The 16,154-nt window shown below is 38.1% G+C and overlaps 1 protein-coding gene across 2 annotated transcripts in view; it reads right to left on the bottom strand.

Moving 5' to 3' along the window:
- The window catches only part of LOC139983570 (uncharacterized), a 21,025-nt gene extending 4,871 nt beyond the window's left edge, over nucleotides 1–16,154 (bottom strand). For both annotated transcript variants that reach the window (XM_071997215.1, XM_071997216.1), the window contains exons 1-3: nucleotides 15,995–16,154; nucleotides 9,568–9,821; nucleotides 6,925–7,041 (exon numbers count right to left, since the gene is read on the bottom strand). In XM_071997215.1, coding sequence (XP_071853316.1) covers nucleotides 6,925–7,041; nucleotides 9,568–9,821; nucleotides 15,995–16,013 — 390 coding nt within the window. In that variant the 5' untranslated portion in view covers nucleotides 16,014–16,154. The remainder of the gene's footprint in view (nucleotides 1–6,924; nucleotides 7,042–9,567; nucleotides 9,822–15,994) is intronic.

Raw genomic sequence — 16,154 nt, 5'->3', positions numbered from 1 at the left:
TACAGGAGTATAGTTCCGGCGCTTTCGACAATTTCACAAGTGCCCAGCCAGAAAGCACCTTCATTGCTTTTAAAAAAACAAATTTCAGAAATTTATGATGCTTTGGATTAAATGACGATTAAGAAATAAAAGGGAATCTGAGAGGACACTACACTCTGCTAGGAGGGGACACTACCCTCTGCTAGGAGGGGAGACTACCCTCTGCAGGGAGGGGAGACTACCCTACTGCTAGGAGGGGAGACTACCCTACTGCTAGGAGGGGAGACTACCCTCTGCTAGGAGGGGAGACATTACAACCCTGTCAACTATATATGAGCACTATTCCTGGGGACATTTAAGGTCGTCATCCAACTGGAATGAAGTTTAATGCTAAGTACTGTTAATCGGAGTGTTAGCTCAGTGGTTAACGCCGCTGCCTTTCAATCATAAGGTCCCCGGTTCGAGTCACTCCCAGAATAATGTATGTCGTCCAGTTACAGAGTTGTTGACAATTAACAATTCATAATCATGGACGTTAAATATGAATGTAAGAGACTGACTTCGGTCAGCTTGCGGCTTTGATAAGCCAATCAGGCTTCTTTGCGAGTTCCTGCTTGCAGGAGGATCTAATATACATACAAACACACATATATATATATACATACAAACTAGGGCTGTGCCGTTTACACGTTTAAACGTGTAAACGAACGAAACATCGCTTAAACGTTTAATAAAACCTTATGAACATTTAAACGAAACTATATCAACTGAAAATTAAATTATTGGCAAAAATCGCGTATTAATTCCCGTGTTTATTTTCCTGATTCGCGGCACAAGTGTACTTTATATCGAGCCGACAGCGGCGGCGCAGATAATCCAGTCAATGCATGTTCGATTGAAATGATTACAATCCCTGTCCATCACGTTGAACTCTCCGACCAGACAATACCGGGTCGAATACTCGACTTGGTAATAGTTGTTCAAATATATGATCAAAGGAAATGTATCCATTGGAGATCGTAAAATAAACTCTGAAAATCAGTAGAGAAATTACCAATTGTGTACAAAAAGTAAGTTGGTACACCTTTCAAATTTTACGAAAGATCAAGCAAAACACTTTCGAAAAATTCACGCGAAACTGGCAAATCGTGCTAAATGCAACTAATGTCATGTAAACAAGGCTCTAGTACACCCATTTATGAATAAACCGTAAGACCACATCTGGTGTTAAGCGGGTGGGGGGGGGGGGAAGAGAAAATATTTTCTAGAATTTCCAAAAATACGGAAAAAATAATGTCCTACCACAGTTAAGTGTATAACAAATAGCCTAACCACCTCGTGTGTTATGGATCTCACGTAACTACAAAAACACAACCAATTGTATTTTGCGAACTTGACGTTTTCTACAAGAACATGGAAATAATGTTAAGCATTAGTTAATCATGCCGTGTGGCCTAAAACATATTTTATTACAAGGTTTTCTTTCATAAAGATGACCATAGCTTGATATCTTGTGCTGCGTGTATGAACTGTTCCTCGTGTATCATGGGGAATACTCTATGAAACGTTTCTTGGAAACGTGCCAAAAATGTTAACAAACAGGTGTTAGACAGGGGATGAGTGCGCAGTTGTTTGGCGAGGTACCTGGGAAAATTCTGGGCACATATACAGTATCCTACCGTAGTATTTAAGTTAGGTTAAACCGTACTGCAGTTGTAAACTGATGTACGTTTAGTGCGCGCTATTCATTGTTAGGCATTCTAGAAACGGGGCTTTGCCGAACGTTTTTTGTTTCATAATATCGGAGGTTCTGTAAGTTTTTAAACTTTTTAAAGATTGTAACTTTTTAAACTTTTTTTAACTTTTTGTAACTTTTTAAAGATTGTGAAACAGATTAAATCTCTTTTCATTTTATAACATAATACAGCTACTATAACTTGTCATTTAAAATTTTTCATCAGCTTCGTGACAATTTAAATTCAAAAAGTTGTCAGTATTTTGCATCCTCAACTGCGAATTTTTTTATCGCCAGACACGCAAAAAATTCCTTTTCCTTTTCCGGGGTCTTCGCCCCACCAGGGCCCTAGGGCGGCTCCCTGGACCCCACGCCTTTATACTCGGCGTTTTCTCGCGATATTCGCGAACGTTTAAACGTTCAAACGAACGAAAAATCGGCCGTTTAAACGTTTAGGTCTTTAAACGAAAACTCACAGCCCTAATACAAACACACATATACATACATACATACATACATGGTCATTTTCACAATCAGTGGTGTACTAACTTCCAATATTGGCACTTATTGCTTTGTAACTCAGTGACCAAATACCAGAATTCTTAGATTTTTTGCCATTTGACCATCCTAAGTGAAGTCTACCTTGGGTAGCTTAACGAACTTTCTCGGTTTCTTCAGGTTGATTTGGTGGCCATAAATATGCTTAAAATATGCTAGTTCAGCCGTACACTCTCAACTACCCTGTTTTTGTCAGAGCCTGTACTTATTGGTGGAAGGTATTTTCCAGTTCTTATTTGGTTGATATTATCAACAAGTGTCCAAACTAAAATGCAATTGTGTTCCCCAGGTTTCCTTCCTTTCCTTCTCCAAGGAACGGTGGCTAGATTTTGCCGTTTCGGAGGTGACATTTTCCGTTAACAATTGGTACCTAAGTTTGACTGCAACTAAGTTCTATTTAAGCAGTGTAAATTTTGTTAAGTAAGGTTGCATTATTACAATAACTAATGTGTCTAATATCTGGGCCAAAAAATATCTTTCATTTGGAATTCTTAAAATAATTGTGTTAATTTCAAATTTAATGTTAACTTTTCCGTTAACTTTTCCGTCACCTCCGAAACAAAGCATTCTTCAGTCCAAGATTTATGTAAACAATAGTATAGCCATTTTGAACTTATTAAAATATACCTCACCCCCTAACGTAATATTTGAGTAAAAGTTGTACAACATGACCAGTCGTTTTAATTTCTGGGAGATTCTTAACTTTCCGTTAACATGCGTCACCTCCGAAACACCTTGTCACCTCCGAAACAGGTTAGTTGGAAATTTGATCTCTACTGATCCAATAAACATCTTCCTTGGCTAAAACTCATATTACAGTAATTCTGTAGAGGTGTAGCAACCAGTATGATAATATCTTTTAAAAGGTCCTTTATTAATTATGTTAAATTTGAATTAAACTGTAAATTAATGTTTCGGAGGTGACACAATATTGTTAACACTACATTTTTTACATTTCTGCTGTTTGTGTACCATCATATGCTAATGGATGACTTGATCTACCTTAGAAAACACTGTAACAAACTGAACAAAGTATTAATGAAACTCTCACATGCACAGTTGATGAATAAATTACAAATATGTGTTTTTTTGCCACTTTTTCCCCTTTCTGGACAAGAGATAGTGTACCATTGCTTACATTAGTGCTATTAATAAACTTGAATGAAATGATCGATTAGCAATGAAGTGCTGTCCATAAAAGATCACAATCACCAAACATGCAGTTTTTAAAACTTTATTAACATGGGACAAATTTATCAGATATTAGCTCAATCTGCCTGTGGTCTTTGCTATCGTTTCGGAGGTGACATTGATTGTTTACGTGTAATATACTGAACTATCCCTTTGTTTGAGCATATTTCTGAAATATTCTACTAGTGCATATATCTTGTGCTGCAGTTATATGTTACCTTCTGTGAGTTCTACAGTGCTGTTGAGTACATGTTCACAGGTTTAATTTTGCACCATGTTGACCTGTACCAGTATACACATTAATTTGCATGATTCCCACTATAACCACGGAGGGCTCTACTATTTGGTCCAGGTAAATATCCTACAAAAGTTCAGAATATTTGTTCACAATATGTAGACCTGCTGCTGTAACATTTGAAGCAAAAAGAAAGAATCTTATTGCTTCTTTAATGAGCTGTTGTCATCACAGCACATTGTCTGAAAAGAGATTTCCCAAAAATACATAAAATTTGAATAGGGAATTCCCCTCCCTTTTCTTAAAGAGTGTGAAGAGTGAAGACTGGTGCAAAAGGAAACGTCTGATGCTGGTAATCTGACCTAGTTTCGATGAGGTGTAACAGAAGTGTTAGACACCACCATTGATCCCAGAAAATACACACACAGCTTGCTACCATCGTTAATAGACACTAGTGTATAGTCAGTACAGCTACAGCACAGCACATTGTACAAACGATACAGCGATGGACATCTCAGGTCCAGCTAAAGATAACAAGGTATCACGTTTCATTACTGTCTGCATTTTGTAGCGACACGAACAAAACGTCACTTGCAAGGAACAGAAAGTTACATTTTTCAGATGGCCGCACACGGTTTGGGGAGAGTCTTCAATGCCTTTAACAACCAATTACAAACAACTAACCTTTATAGAGTGAAAACTCATTTAACTCTAGATTGTTGCTCCAGATGGTCTCTTAGGCCTTGTTCACATTTAAGAATGCAACCTGGGCGATTATTGATATTAAGTCCGCAAGGAGGATAAACTAGTTAAGAACAAGAAGCATTCACATTTCAGAACGACTAAGTTTCGTCTGTTTGCGAGATTAATATACTGCGCAGGCGTATAAAGGTCATATCAGCTGTTTACATCCCCCCCCCCTGTGCTTTGCCATTGTCTTATGTTCTGTACTAGTACATACTACTCCGTACACCACTGCACGGCACCATCGCACATAAACAGTTAACTGTATTCAAACAACTCCATACTGGCATTACCATAACATTTTAACCCAGATTTGAATTTCTTCCAAACCCTTCAGTGGATGAGCAAACGATATTGCTAGTCAGTGTTTTACTGCTTGATGTCGCATTTGAGGCTAATCTAACATCAAAGGCATTTAATGTTAAGGTCTACTGTATCTGTATACAGTAAGCTAGTAAATGCAACTTCATTATAGGCCAGGCCAGACGTAACGGTTTTAGCCTTTTACTAACTTCCATAGCAACCGAACCCAAAATCATCCGTTTTGAAATAACCATCAAATTACAGAGTTTGGCCTCTTCAAAAATCTGTCAGTACGGCGTACAATGAATTTAAGGTTATAACAGTAGATTTAAGTGGACTGTCATTTAGTTTGTTTTTGTCTCACAACCGTTACCGCATCTTTTCTGCAGTGTTGGTCAAATTGGTTCAAAGAAAATGAAATGGGTTCACGAATAGCATGGTTTGGTAGTGTTTCTGTTAAGATGGGCAACGCTCTGACAAACACATACATGTACGTACTACCCACCCAATAGCAACTTGATATATCGGAAATCTCGGGTCACCATTAAGTCTCCGACCATTCACATCACATTTACTGAGAATGTAGGATAAATTCTTAAGACTGCATGCCGACTTGAAGTATGAGTAAAGGAGTGTTCACACTAAGGGAATTAATTTCCCTTGAGGACTTGAAGTACGGGTGCATTCTTAAATGTGAACAAGGCCAAGCTGCTGTTAAATGATTTTAGCCCATCATTTATGCAGTTTTTGACAAGTCTTTACCTAACTTTTCACTAACACTTTGATAGAATGTGGTTAGGTCATGTTAATGAAGTGTTTTTTCCAGAATAATTGACTGAATGTCCTCTTCAAATTTGTAAAAGGTTACAGGAATGTGACAGTCAGTTTCACTGCCAAAAGTGTAACCAACATGTACTGTAACTAGCAGTCAGAATGGCTAATGGCTACGCAATGTTAATCACTTCTTTGTGGTATAATATTTCATATGCAATTAGCCAAAACTGTGAATTTAACCAAGTGATTTTGAATGGATACAGTATTGTCTCCAAGTTATCATGAATGGCAGCAAAAGCAGTCACAGCACTAGTATCATGAATGCCATTAAAATATTATCAACATATCCTTCTAATGTTTTTCATACTTTCCAAGGTAAGTTCTATGTGTTTTAGCATGAATCAAGCCTTCTGGGTTGTGTAAACGTTTAGCGTCACCTCCGAAACAAAAGAGACTGAAGGTATATACAATATGTTGTATGTGAGATAATCATTTGCAATATGAGTGCCACAGTAAGAGACTTCAGCCCAATGTTTTCAATTGCTTTTTAAATGCCCTTATTTGCTTTACCTGACATTTACCTATTTTTTATAACATAAAACTATTGTATTCTGTGTTCTGTATTCATCACTTGTTTCACTAGTTGTACAGGTAGTTGACATACATTCTCTGCTACTTGGCAGAGATATTTTTTATTTAAATCAGTGTTTGATTAAAGATGTTATGAATATTCATTGAGTTTAAGTGTTTAATTCTTTGTTAATTAGCAAAAAAGCCTTTACAACAACTTGTAAACATTTTTGTCACCTCCGAAACACATGTAAAATGTTAACGTCACCTCCGAAACGCGTAAGTGGGAAAATTCCAACTTTTGCAAAACTGCATGGATTTTTGTGCAACTTGGATTGGATATTAGCCCTCTGAGAGGAGACATTATTTAGGGTGTTTGACTTGGCCTTATCTTTTTATTAAATAGTTTAAAGTTAAAATTAAGAAAAACAATCCTTGATTTCCAATAAATTTTCAGTTAACATGGAAATATCTGCAATAGTAATAAAAAATTTCTGCCAAATCCTTTTCATTTTTAAGTAACATATAATGATAAGCATTTTAAAGTTTACTTGAAACAGAGTACTGTTTTAAGACTGTGTAAATATGGTTGCTTAAAAATATATCTTTTTGCTTAAAGTTTCCTAGAGTCATACAGTCACCGAAAAATTACACCCATAAACGTATATGTTTAAGCTCCGAAAAGTTGAAGTTACAAAAATTTGAACCCTTTAACATGTGATGTTAGTAAAAATTTTAATATATATGGTGTTTGAAATTTTGGCCCTGAGTGTACAAAAGTTACACCACTGATTGTGAAAATGACCACATACAATTGTTCCTGTCTATGTCTTACCTCCGTAGCTTTGATGATTCCAACGATGCCAAAAGGCAGACAGCAGCAGATGGTGACAAAGATGGCGAAGCCCAGGTAGTCGTTTGGCTGGATCTGCGTCTGGCGGACAATCACAGTCTATGAGCGGACGAGAAAACAACAGCACTGGTCATTTTGGGCTATAACTTACAGGACCTTACACGGTTCGGAAGGTCATCACCCAATATCTTAAACTCTTGATTCACATACTTACAGAGTAAACTTGCTCTAGTGCAGTCGTTGCGAGGAGACAGGGGAGTTGATGAAGTGAAGTGAAGATATGAAACTGTGCAGTAAGTACAGTATCCCAATCCCCCTGTGCAGTCAGTCCACACACCCCCCCCACCCCCCACCCCCCCCCACCCCCATCATCTCAAGTCACTGACATACATTGATGATATGTTGAGACCATGAGAGTCACATTTGAAATTTTCTTATGAATATGTATGTACAGGTATTCTACAAAACCTGGGTATATTTTGGGGGGGTGACTCCAAGCTTGCTGTATGGCTTGAAACTGGTGTGGATTATTATCACAATTAAAGTGCAACTACCTGTATGTGTACTCTAGAATGGAATTACATTTTTTTTGGGGGGGGGGAGGGGGCATTGTTTTCCCTTCATACAAAAGTCCCATTGCCAACCACCTGAATATCCATCTAAATTGCTGTCTTAATGAGGGTTCTCTGATCATCAGCGATGAGCAAATTTTCTCTCCTTCTGTTTTTGATTCTTCCAATTCGATATGTCTAGACATAACTTGTAACATCCTAATTCGGGATTACATTGTTACTAAAAATAGCCCGAAAGAGACCTGTACTGTGAAGTGATAAATGGGTATCACCCTCTATAACTTGCGGAGATACTGATTTATATTGAGATATAAGAAGGGGTAGGCCTACATGTAAGTGGTACTGTAGGCCTATGATCCACCCAAAGGGGAGTTTCACTGGCCCAACACTGGTGTTTTTTTTTCACCAAGACTACACGTCTCTCCTCCGATGTACTTAAGGTGTACATATTGGTAATTCTGTATCACTTTGAAAATTCCCCCACCCCCCCCCCCCCAACGACCAGATAAAATGCTGTTCGGCCAACCACTTGTGTAACGTAATCCTTTAACATTTTCAATGAGAACAACCTTTTGTCACCTACTGTACTGAAGTATATAAACTACAGCTGAAGTGCCACTGTGTTAATTAATTATTTGTTTTAATTAGGGATTGTACTTTACATGGTTATGTACATGTCTTTGTTCTACTGTATTGACAGTTATTGTTGGAATTTGAGAGGAAGCTAATACTCAATCTTTGCTTTTTGAATATATTCGTATATATTGTGCCCTGCGGCACTACACTGAGTCGGGATAATTCCCCCCCCCCTGGTCCTACTCCCCTAGGCCTCCCCCTGGGCCTCCCCCCTTATAACTGGTCTTTCATGTCCTTTAAAGCCTTTGTATTTTATAGTATGTATTCAGCAGTACTGTACATATCAAACTGTCACTACAAGTGCTTTGAAGCACAATATGAGAGGACAGTATAGAGTGGTAAAACCATTAATTAGAATCAGATAAAGGTAGGAACTGTTCATACTGTCAGTATGAGTGCTTTAAAGCATTGATATGAAAGTACAGTATAGAGTGGTATAAGCTTAAATTTGGAAATTGCACCAACCATTGATCATGGGGTTGGGGGGGGGAGGAGGGGAGGCGACAAGAATACATCTGCTGAGAAGGTGTAATAGGCCCTAAGTTACTGCAATTTGTTGATTTTTATTTCCAGACTGAATGGCTAACCAGCACTGGGTAGGATTTAGCACTAGTGAGCACTTCTATCTAGACTCACTGTAGTGACCACATTACTTTTATGATTTGGTGTGTTAAACTAGTCAATGGGGCAATTATATGGAGTATGCTACCCACCCTATACGGTAACTTTTTTATGATTTAGTGTGTTAGTCAATGGGGCAACTATATGTAGTATGCTACCCTATACAGTACAGTACCTTCTTATGATTTATTGTGTTAGTCAATCGGGTAATTATATGTACTATGCGGCCCTATACAGTACCTAAATTATGGTTTATTGTGTTAGTCAAAGGGGTAATTAATATAGTTTGCCACCCTATACAGTACCTTTTTATGATTTAGTGTGTTAGCCAATGGGATAATTATATGTAGTATGCTACCCTATACAGTACCTTATTATGATTTACTGTGTTAGTCAACGGGTAATTATATGTAGTATTCTACCTTATACAGTGTTAGTCAATCGAATAATTATATGTAGTATGCTACCCTATACAGTACCTTCTTATGATTTACTGTGTTAGTCAACTGGTAATTATATGTAGTATTCTACCTTATACAGTGTTAGTCAATCGAATAATTATATGTAGTATGCTACCCTATACAGTACCTTATTATGATTTACTGTGTTAGTCAATGGGGTAAATATATGTAGCATGCTACCCTATACAATACCTTTTTATGATTTAGTGTGTTAGTCAATGGGACAATTATGTGTAGTATATATGCTATCCTATACAGTACCTTTTTATGATTTAGTGTGGTAGTCAATGGGGTAATTACATACATGTACAGTAGTATGCTACCCTATACAGTACCTGCCCAGGTTGTTGTGGAGCTGCAACATATCCTCCCTGTGGAGGATACTGCTGTCCAGCGACTGGAGGATACTGCTGTCCAGGAGGAGGATACTGCTGTCCAGGAGGAGGATACTGCTGTCCAGGAGGAGGATACTGCTGTCCAGCTGGAGGCTGGTAGTATGGAGGTGGTGCCCCTCCCCCTGGCTGGTTTGGTTGCATTGGGTAACTGCCCTGCTGAGGAGGTGGATAAGCTGGGTTATGTGGAGGATTTCCTAGAAACAAAAAAAGTGGTTGTTTAAATACACTCTGAAGATGACACAGATACTGATCATGGAGCTGCAGATGTATGTTAAAATAAACATGTCTTTGAGGTTTAGGGTGGAGGGGGGAATCTACTTATTTTAAATAATAAAACAACCAAAAAAGGACAATAGGGCAGGGGCTTTTTGTTACAGCTCATATACTGAAGGGACTACCTTTAAAAGACAACAGTACATGGCAATGGGTAGGTAATTATACTGTCATGATTTTTAATGCAAAAACACACGCGTAGGATACGACCGAAACAGTTTATTTCCAATTTGTATATTAAACAGGGTAAGTTCAAGCCCCTCTTTGGAGAAATGTCCAAGAGGTTTGTATCAGACAGATCCTCTGGCATGTAAAATACAGTGGGCAGGCACATTCGTGATCGGCAGAAACAGACTCTGAGGCATGTACAGTTTTCACGCGAGAAAAAGAGTTTTACAAACGACTTGGCCAAGACTAGTACGCATACAGCAAGTAATCTTTTCGGTAAAACTTTCAGTTTTACGCAAATTCAGTAAAACTTGTAAAAGGATGCTCATAATAGCAATACAGGCTGCAGTGTTTCAACGTTGCATTGCTTGTCTGCAAACGTTAAAATGATTAGAAGATACAGTAATTCTTTAGTACGTTTAAACTCAGTTTCGTTCATTTAAATGTTTACACTTGCAAACCTGACCTTTGACCTAAACCAAAAACAATTGACTTCTTCTACTTAATATAATGCATCCACATGCATATGTATGAAGAGTATCCATGCTTCCTAACTTGAGATGTCATGTTTACAAGGTTTTCAATATATATACAAGTATTTCTTGAATGATGCACTGCTCAATATGTAAATTTTCTAACATTTATGCACTAATAACATTTTAAATTTGATACAAACCTTTAATCCATGATTAATCCGTGATTAATGACCATTTCAGTGCTTTTGTCTGCATATTATAAAGTGTGGCATACATACTGTAGCAATAACAAAAAGCCAACATGATTCATAAAGTTGTCATTCTTGTCATTATCAGAAACAATAAAAGCCACTGAAATGTCCCTTACGTCACAATGTAAGTATATAGCTTCCCCATATTTCTTATCAGGCCTCAACAAATTTTTAAAAACTACTCGCCAACTGGCGACTGAGGCTAAAATTCTACTCGCCAAAACGTTAAATTGCTGGCAACTTACCACAAGTTGTCAAATGCTGTGATAGGGTTGAAATTTGTTATGGATGGGCCATTCCCAGAACTTTGCATTTAAACCCTTAGAGTCTGGGGCAAGAGAAGTGTTCTGTGTGAAGTTTTGATTATATTGAGTTGAGAACCCCTTTCACAAGCTGCAGAACTCACCAGTTGGCAAAATCAACTATCAAAAAATTCAGACAACAGAGGGAAGTTGCAGCCTTCCTGGATTACAAGCTGGAATAGGGGACCAAATGGAATATTTTTGCCACTGACTTGAGTCTTGAATTGAGCCAATTCACTTTGAATTTCCTCCATTTTTTCTTCTAGCGACAAGCCATCTGGGTTGTTCTAATCATTTAGCAGCAAAGTACTAAAATGATCAGCCATCCTCCCAAGTTCTTCAACACCCCCCATGAATTTAAAGTTTAGTCTTTCCTTGCTGGCCATAATAAGGGTCAACAATTTGGTAACAGAGCTGAAAGTTTTTGGACAAAAGCCGAAACTACTGCATGCCTCATATTTCTGACTTGTAAACTGGGATACAATGTTTTTTACAAGTATTGACATGTCAGATAGACCGTATAGCGCCATTGTGGTTAACCTACTGACAATGTTCACTGTTTTCGTTTGTACCGATCGTACACACAACAAGGTACAGTACCACTGTTTGAGTTGTCTTTAGCATTTATCTAAGGTTCCATTTTGGTTACACCAATCGTGCATCGTTTACCTCGAGTGATATAGTATCAAATTAGTTTCGAGCTGGTGAACAGAGCTGTTCCTTTAGGACCTACTTGTAACAGTCCACTTGATAATACTACTATTATACATGTGTAACATTAGGCAATAGGCCTTTGTTGATTGGCTCACAAGTTAATAGTAAGCCTATCGTATAAAGGCAGTGACCTAATGAGCCACTCGCCAAAATGTCCAGAGTAATGCATTTTTTTGCTCCCCAGTCGCAAAATTCTACTCGCCAGTGGCGAGTTGGCGACCGTATTTGTCGAGGCCTGTTTGTATCCATTTCAATTATTTTATTTTAAAAGTGTGTAAACATCAACGTTTTTATAAACAAAAATTTAATCTTATAACTGTCACACTTTAGGCTTTATTTGGATACAGAATTTGTTTACATATTAAAATTTTAAAAATAGGGTAGTCATGTCCACCTTTGCATTGAATTACCAAAAGAGCTTAATGCTAGGCTGGAAATACAATACTACCAAGTACACAGTACACACGAACGCATACTCAAACCACCTACTGTACATGCATACAGTACAGTTAGTCACAGTGATGCTGTAGCTCAAGGTCATTAATTGTATAAGACTGCATAAATGCTGTGACTAAAATTGTATAAGACTGTGTAGAATAATGAGGCATGCCTGAGTGCATTCCCGTCACTACTTGTATAAGTTACCAGGGTTCTGCCCAGGATGGATTGAGTGCCGGCAGGACTATCTAAGCGGAGCGCCACCATCGGTTGGCGCGGAGCGTACAAGAAAATTTTGGGTTTTGGAAACCCCCCAGATGGCCGGAAACGGCCCTTCCCGAGTATTCTGAGCCACATGTAGACAGCTTTGAAATGAGATATCATATCTGGAATTTTTTATAATTAATGAAAAATGTTAGGACAAATATCTGGAGCACCAGAGTACAGACCAGCCGGTGGTGCCTATTAAGTATACTAAAAAGCAATAGCAATGCACCGTGCACGTGGCTGACTAGTTTGTGTAGCCGTCACGTATAGTCACTACGAGGCGGAGTGCGCTGGTCGTGCCTAATGCAATATGATGTAAATTCACCCGCTACGAAGGTTAACGGCCGTATGTGTACTAGATAGCTGGATAGTGCCTGTGTCTCGCGCGATAAAAATAGATATAAATGAAACTATCAAAAGTACGATAGGGAGTTGGAAACGGAAAACAGTCATTGGTCTGGAATGCGGAACCCTGGTAATTTTTACTAAGTATGACACTGTGATGTGTTGGATATTTTGAAATTTGAACAGTTATGAACTGGATTTCCCCTAGTCTCAAACAGATTGTTTCTGTACGTTCGACCCTCCGGCTATGGAGCTGTTTTTTGGAGTTCCTATCGAAAATAAGTGCCGGTCGGAAAAGTCACTCAGGCAGATTGTGGTGGTCGGTAATTCAGCGTGCTGGTCGGGTCCGACCGGCGCCGACCGGCAGCGGCAGAACCCTGACTGTGTTTGCACGCGATACCTAATTTAATACCTGAATCCTACACAAAGTGTGATTTTTTTTGCCCAGGGCAAAAACGATGGTTAGGCTAGATTTTCCCATTGACTTAGTGTGGTGTTAGGCTACCATGAGGTCGAAGATAACAGTAAGAATGAAAGTATTCCATGGTCTATCTGTTCTGCATCACGATCTCAATGAATAAACAGATGGTTAGGCTAGATTTCCCCATTGACTTAGTGTGGTGTTATGCTACCATGTGGAAGAATTGGAAAGACTTCTCACAATTATTATTTTTTCATTCGTTTATTTCATGAATAGAAGGAACAACTGACAAGGAAATTTACGAAATGTTACAAATGGATTATAGACGGGATAACTAAAAACTACAGTAATTATCGCAAGTGGCTTTTTCTAAACGTTTATACCATGTGCAATCAAAATGCAGGAATCTTGCAATCCTGCGGCTAATGCAAACCCTGGGCCTGCATAGTAGATAGTAGTAGTAAAAAACTGTTTAAGAGCTAAATTTGATATAAATTATATGGTCTGATCCAATAGATGTGGAGAGCAAACATAAGCAGCTGCGGCAGTGCGATGTTTGTAGTGATGTTAATTATATGAAATTATTAACAAATTAGATGAAAGAAACAAAAGCAAATCAAAATTATTCAGGAAGGTTTTATACCTTATCTTACACCCATTTGAACATGAAAACATTGTCAGTAGAGAATATTATTCATTTAGTATATGTAAACAATGGTAAACAATTTTTTTTCGCGTACCCGAATACCCTACGAGTAACGGCTCTCAAATACCCGGTTCCCAATTTTTGGACCCGTGTAAACACCGGTATAAGAGTATTATCTTAATGAGGCATGTCGGTGTGCATTCCCCCCCCCCCCCAGGTGCTCACTTCTATTATGTAATAGGGACATAGCATACAGCCTCAAGAGAGTAACTGTAAATATAGTCAGATGCACACAGACCCCCTTCCTGTTAAGTTGTTCATTTGTCTCTCTATAAATCAGCATTGTCACGAACACAGGATTCTGCAACCGGATGCAATGTTTTTGCCAGGGACCCAAAATCTTCAAATTGTTTGCGGCCAGCGGATGCAAACATTGTTTTTTGGATAAACAAACCCCAAGTACACACTCATTACTATGTCAATGGAAAACAAAACAAAACACATTTTTGAATGAACATCTTTCATTATTTCTTTCAAAAACTACAACTTCTTCTGACAAGAACCAAAAATTCTCCTACTCCTACAGATCATTAAATTTGTTTGAAAATAAATATCATAAGAATCAACTCCAAGGTACAGGGTTAACAACACTCCATTACAGAGATTTTCATGCTAAAAATAGACAATGATGCTTTCCCAAATTCCCGTGATTTGATTGGCTAATAGTCTTTATCAATTGTCTGGAAACATTCTTGCATCTGTAGTGGTCAATGAACACCGAGTATGATGTTTAAGAATTACTCGCAACGTTTCTTTCCCCTGTGTAGAGATAGTGAAGTTTGCGGTATAGGCTACTGTATCATATGTGTGCACTCCAATATCATAACGTTAGGCCTTGTCACATACAGTACGTATACCTTTTGACAACAATCACTCCTGGTACGAAGATGCACTTGAATTGTTTCTGAGACTATTGCGTAATATTTGAATCATTGTTTTGATCAGAAAATGTTAATGAGTTGAGATTGATCCTGAAAAGGATATTTCAGCTCACAGTATGTTTCTTCTCTCTGCATTCAGAGTTGCTAATGTAAAATGTTCAATCTTACCATCAGTAGTTTCTGTTGCAAATATTTTCACGGTCCAATTAACCAAATGCTTCAGTAAATTTTAATTTGGTGCAAAATTTGTGTGTAAACTACTGTACTTCATAACATTTGACTTTGATTTTTTTAATTAACATTGCGTAAAAAGTTATTCACATAGGCGTACTGTAGTTTTCAAAATGATGATTGCTTGCAAAGAGCCCAGGATAAATGTTGGATCAGGTTTTAAGCATCTGCGCATGTGTAGTTGAAAATGAAGCTTGAACAGGCATGTATGCAGTAGTACAGTAAACTGTGGAATTTAGAGAGAGATATGCACACTGTAGGTTACTGGGATTTTTGAAGAGTTGGTTGTTGGAATCGCTGCAAGGTCAAAGCACGGAGCTACTACAGAGTTGGCGAGTAGGGAAGTAAAAGCGGTCAAACAGCGAAGCTAAGGCCCTGAGCCATCTGCCCTATATATTTTGTATAACATTCACAAAGTATAGGCAGTGATACTACACTACAGTAGACTAGTATTAGTATGTACAGTAGTTCATACAATGAAGGTAATTGATGTTTGATCGGGACGCAAGGTTTTTTTACTGGACGCAAACTTTTTTTCTTAAATAAACAACCTGTTTCAGTTACAGCCAACTCCACTGTACAATGCAGTCTGTGAACATTGCAAGGACATCTATGACTTGCAAGTTTGGTTTGGCTTGACTCGCCACCCCTTATTACACTACAGTATGTTAATGCTAACGTAGGCCTACTGAGTACTGTACAACACAATGCACATAACTTCATGTATCTAAGGCCTTACTGTACACAGTAGTCACACTGTGAAGTCACACAATATCATGTTCATAACTTAGGTTAACGACAATAATACACACCTAACTGTTAACCTGACATCGGGTCATGATATTAATGAGTTCTGCTTAGCCAAACCCTACTAACTTCTTACATATTAATTACCTGATTTTTCATCCGACATTTTCCTTTATGTGTTATACGCAAGTATGTATAGAATTTCGAATTTATTCTCGGCGATCCGATTTCGTTCCCTGCAGTTGTGTGGTAACGTATTCGCTAAGGGCTGATCAATGGACGATTGGATTTGGTGTATACAATTCAG

This window comes from Apostichopus japonicus, chromosome 16, assembly GCF_037975245.1.
Source record: "Apostichopus japonicus isolate 1M-3 chromosome 16, ASM3797524v1, whole genome shotgun sequence".
NCBI classification, from domain to species: Eukaryota; Metazoa; Echinodermata; class Holothuroidea; order Aspidochirotida; family Stichopodidae; genus Apostichopus; species Apostichopus japonicus.
Note: the sequence above shows the minus strand (reverse complement) of the source record. Positions and strands in the feature narration are given on the sequence as shown.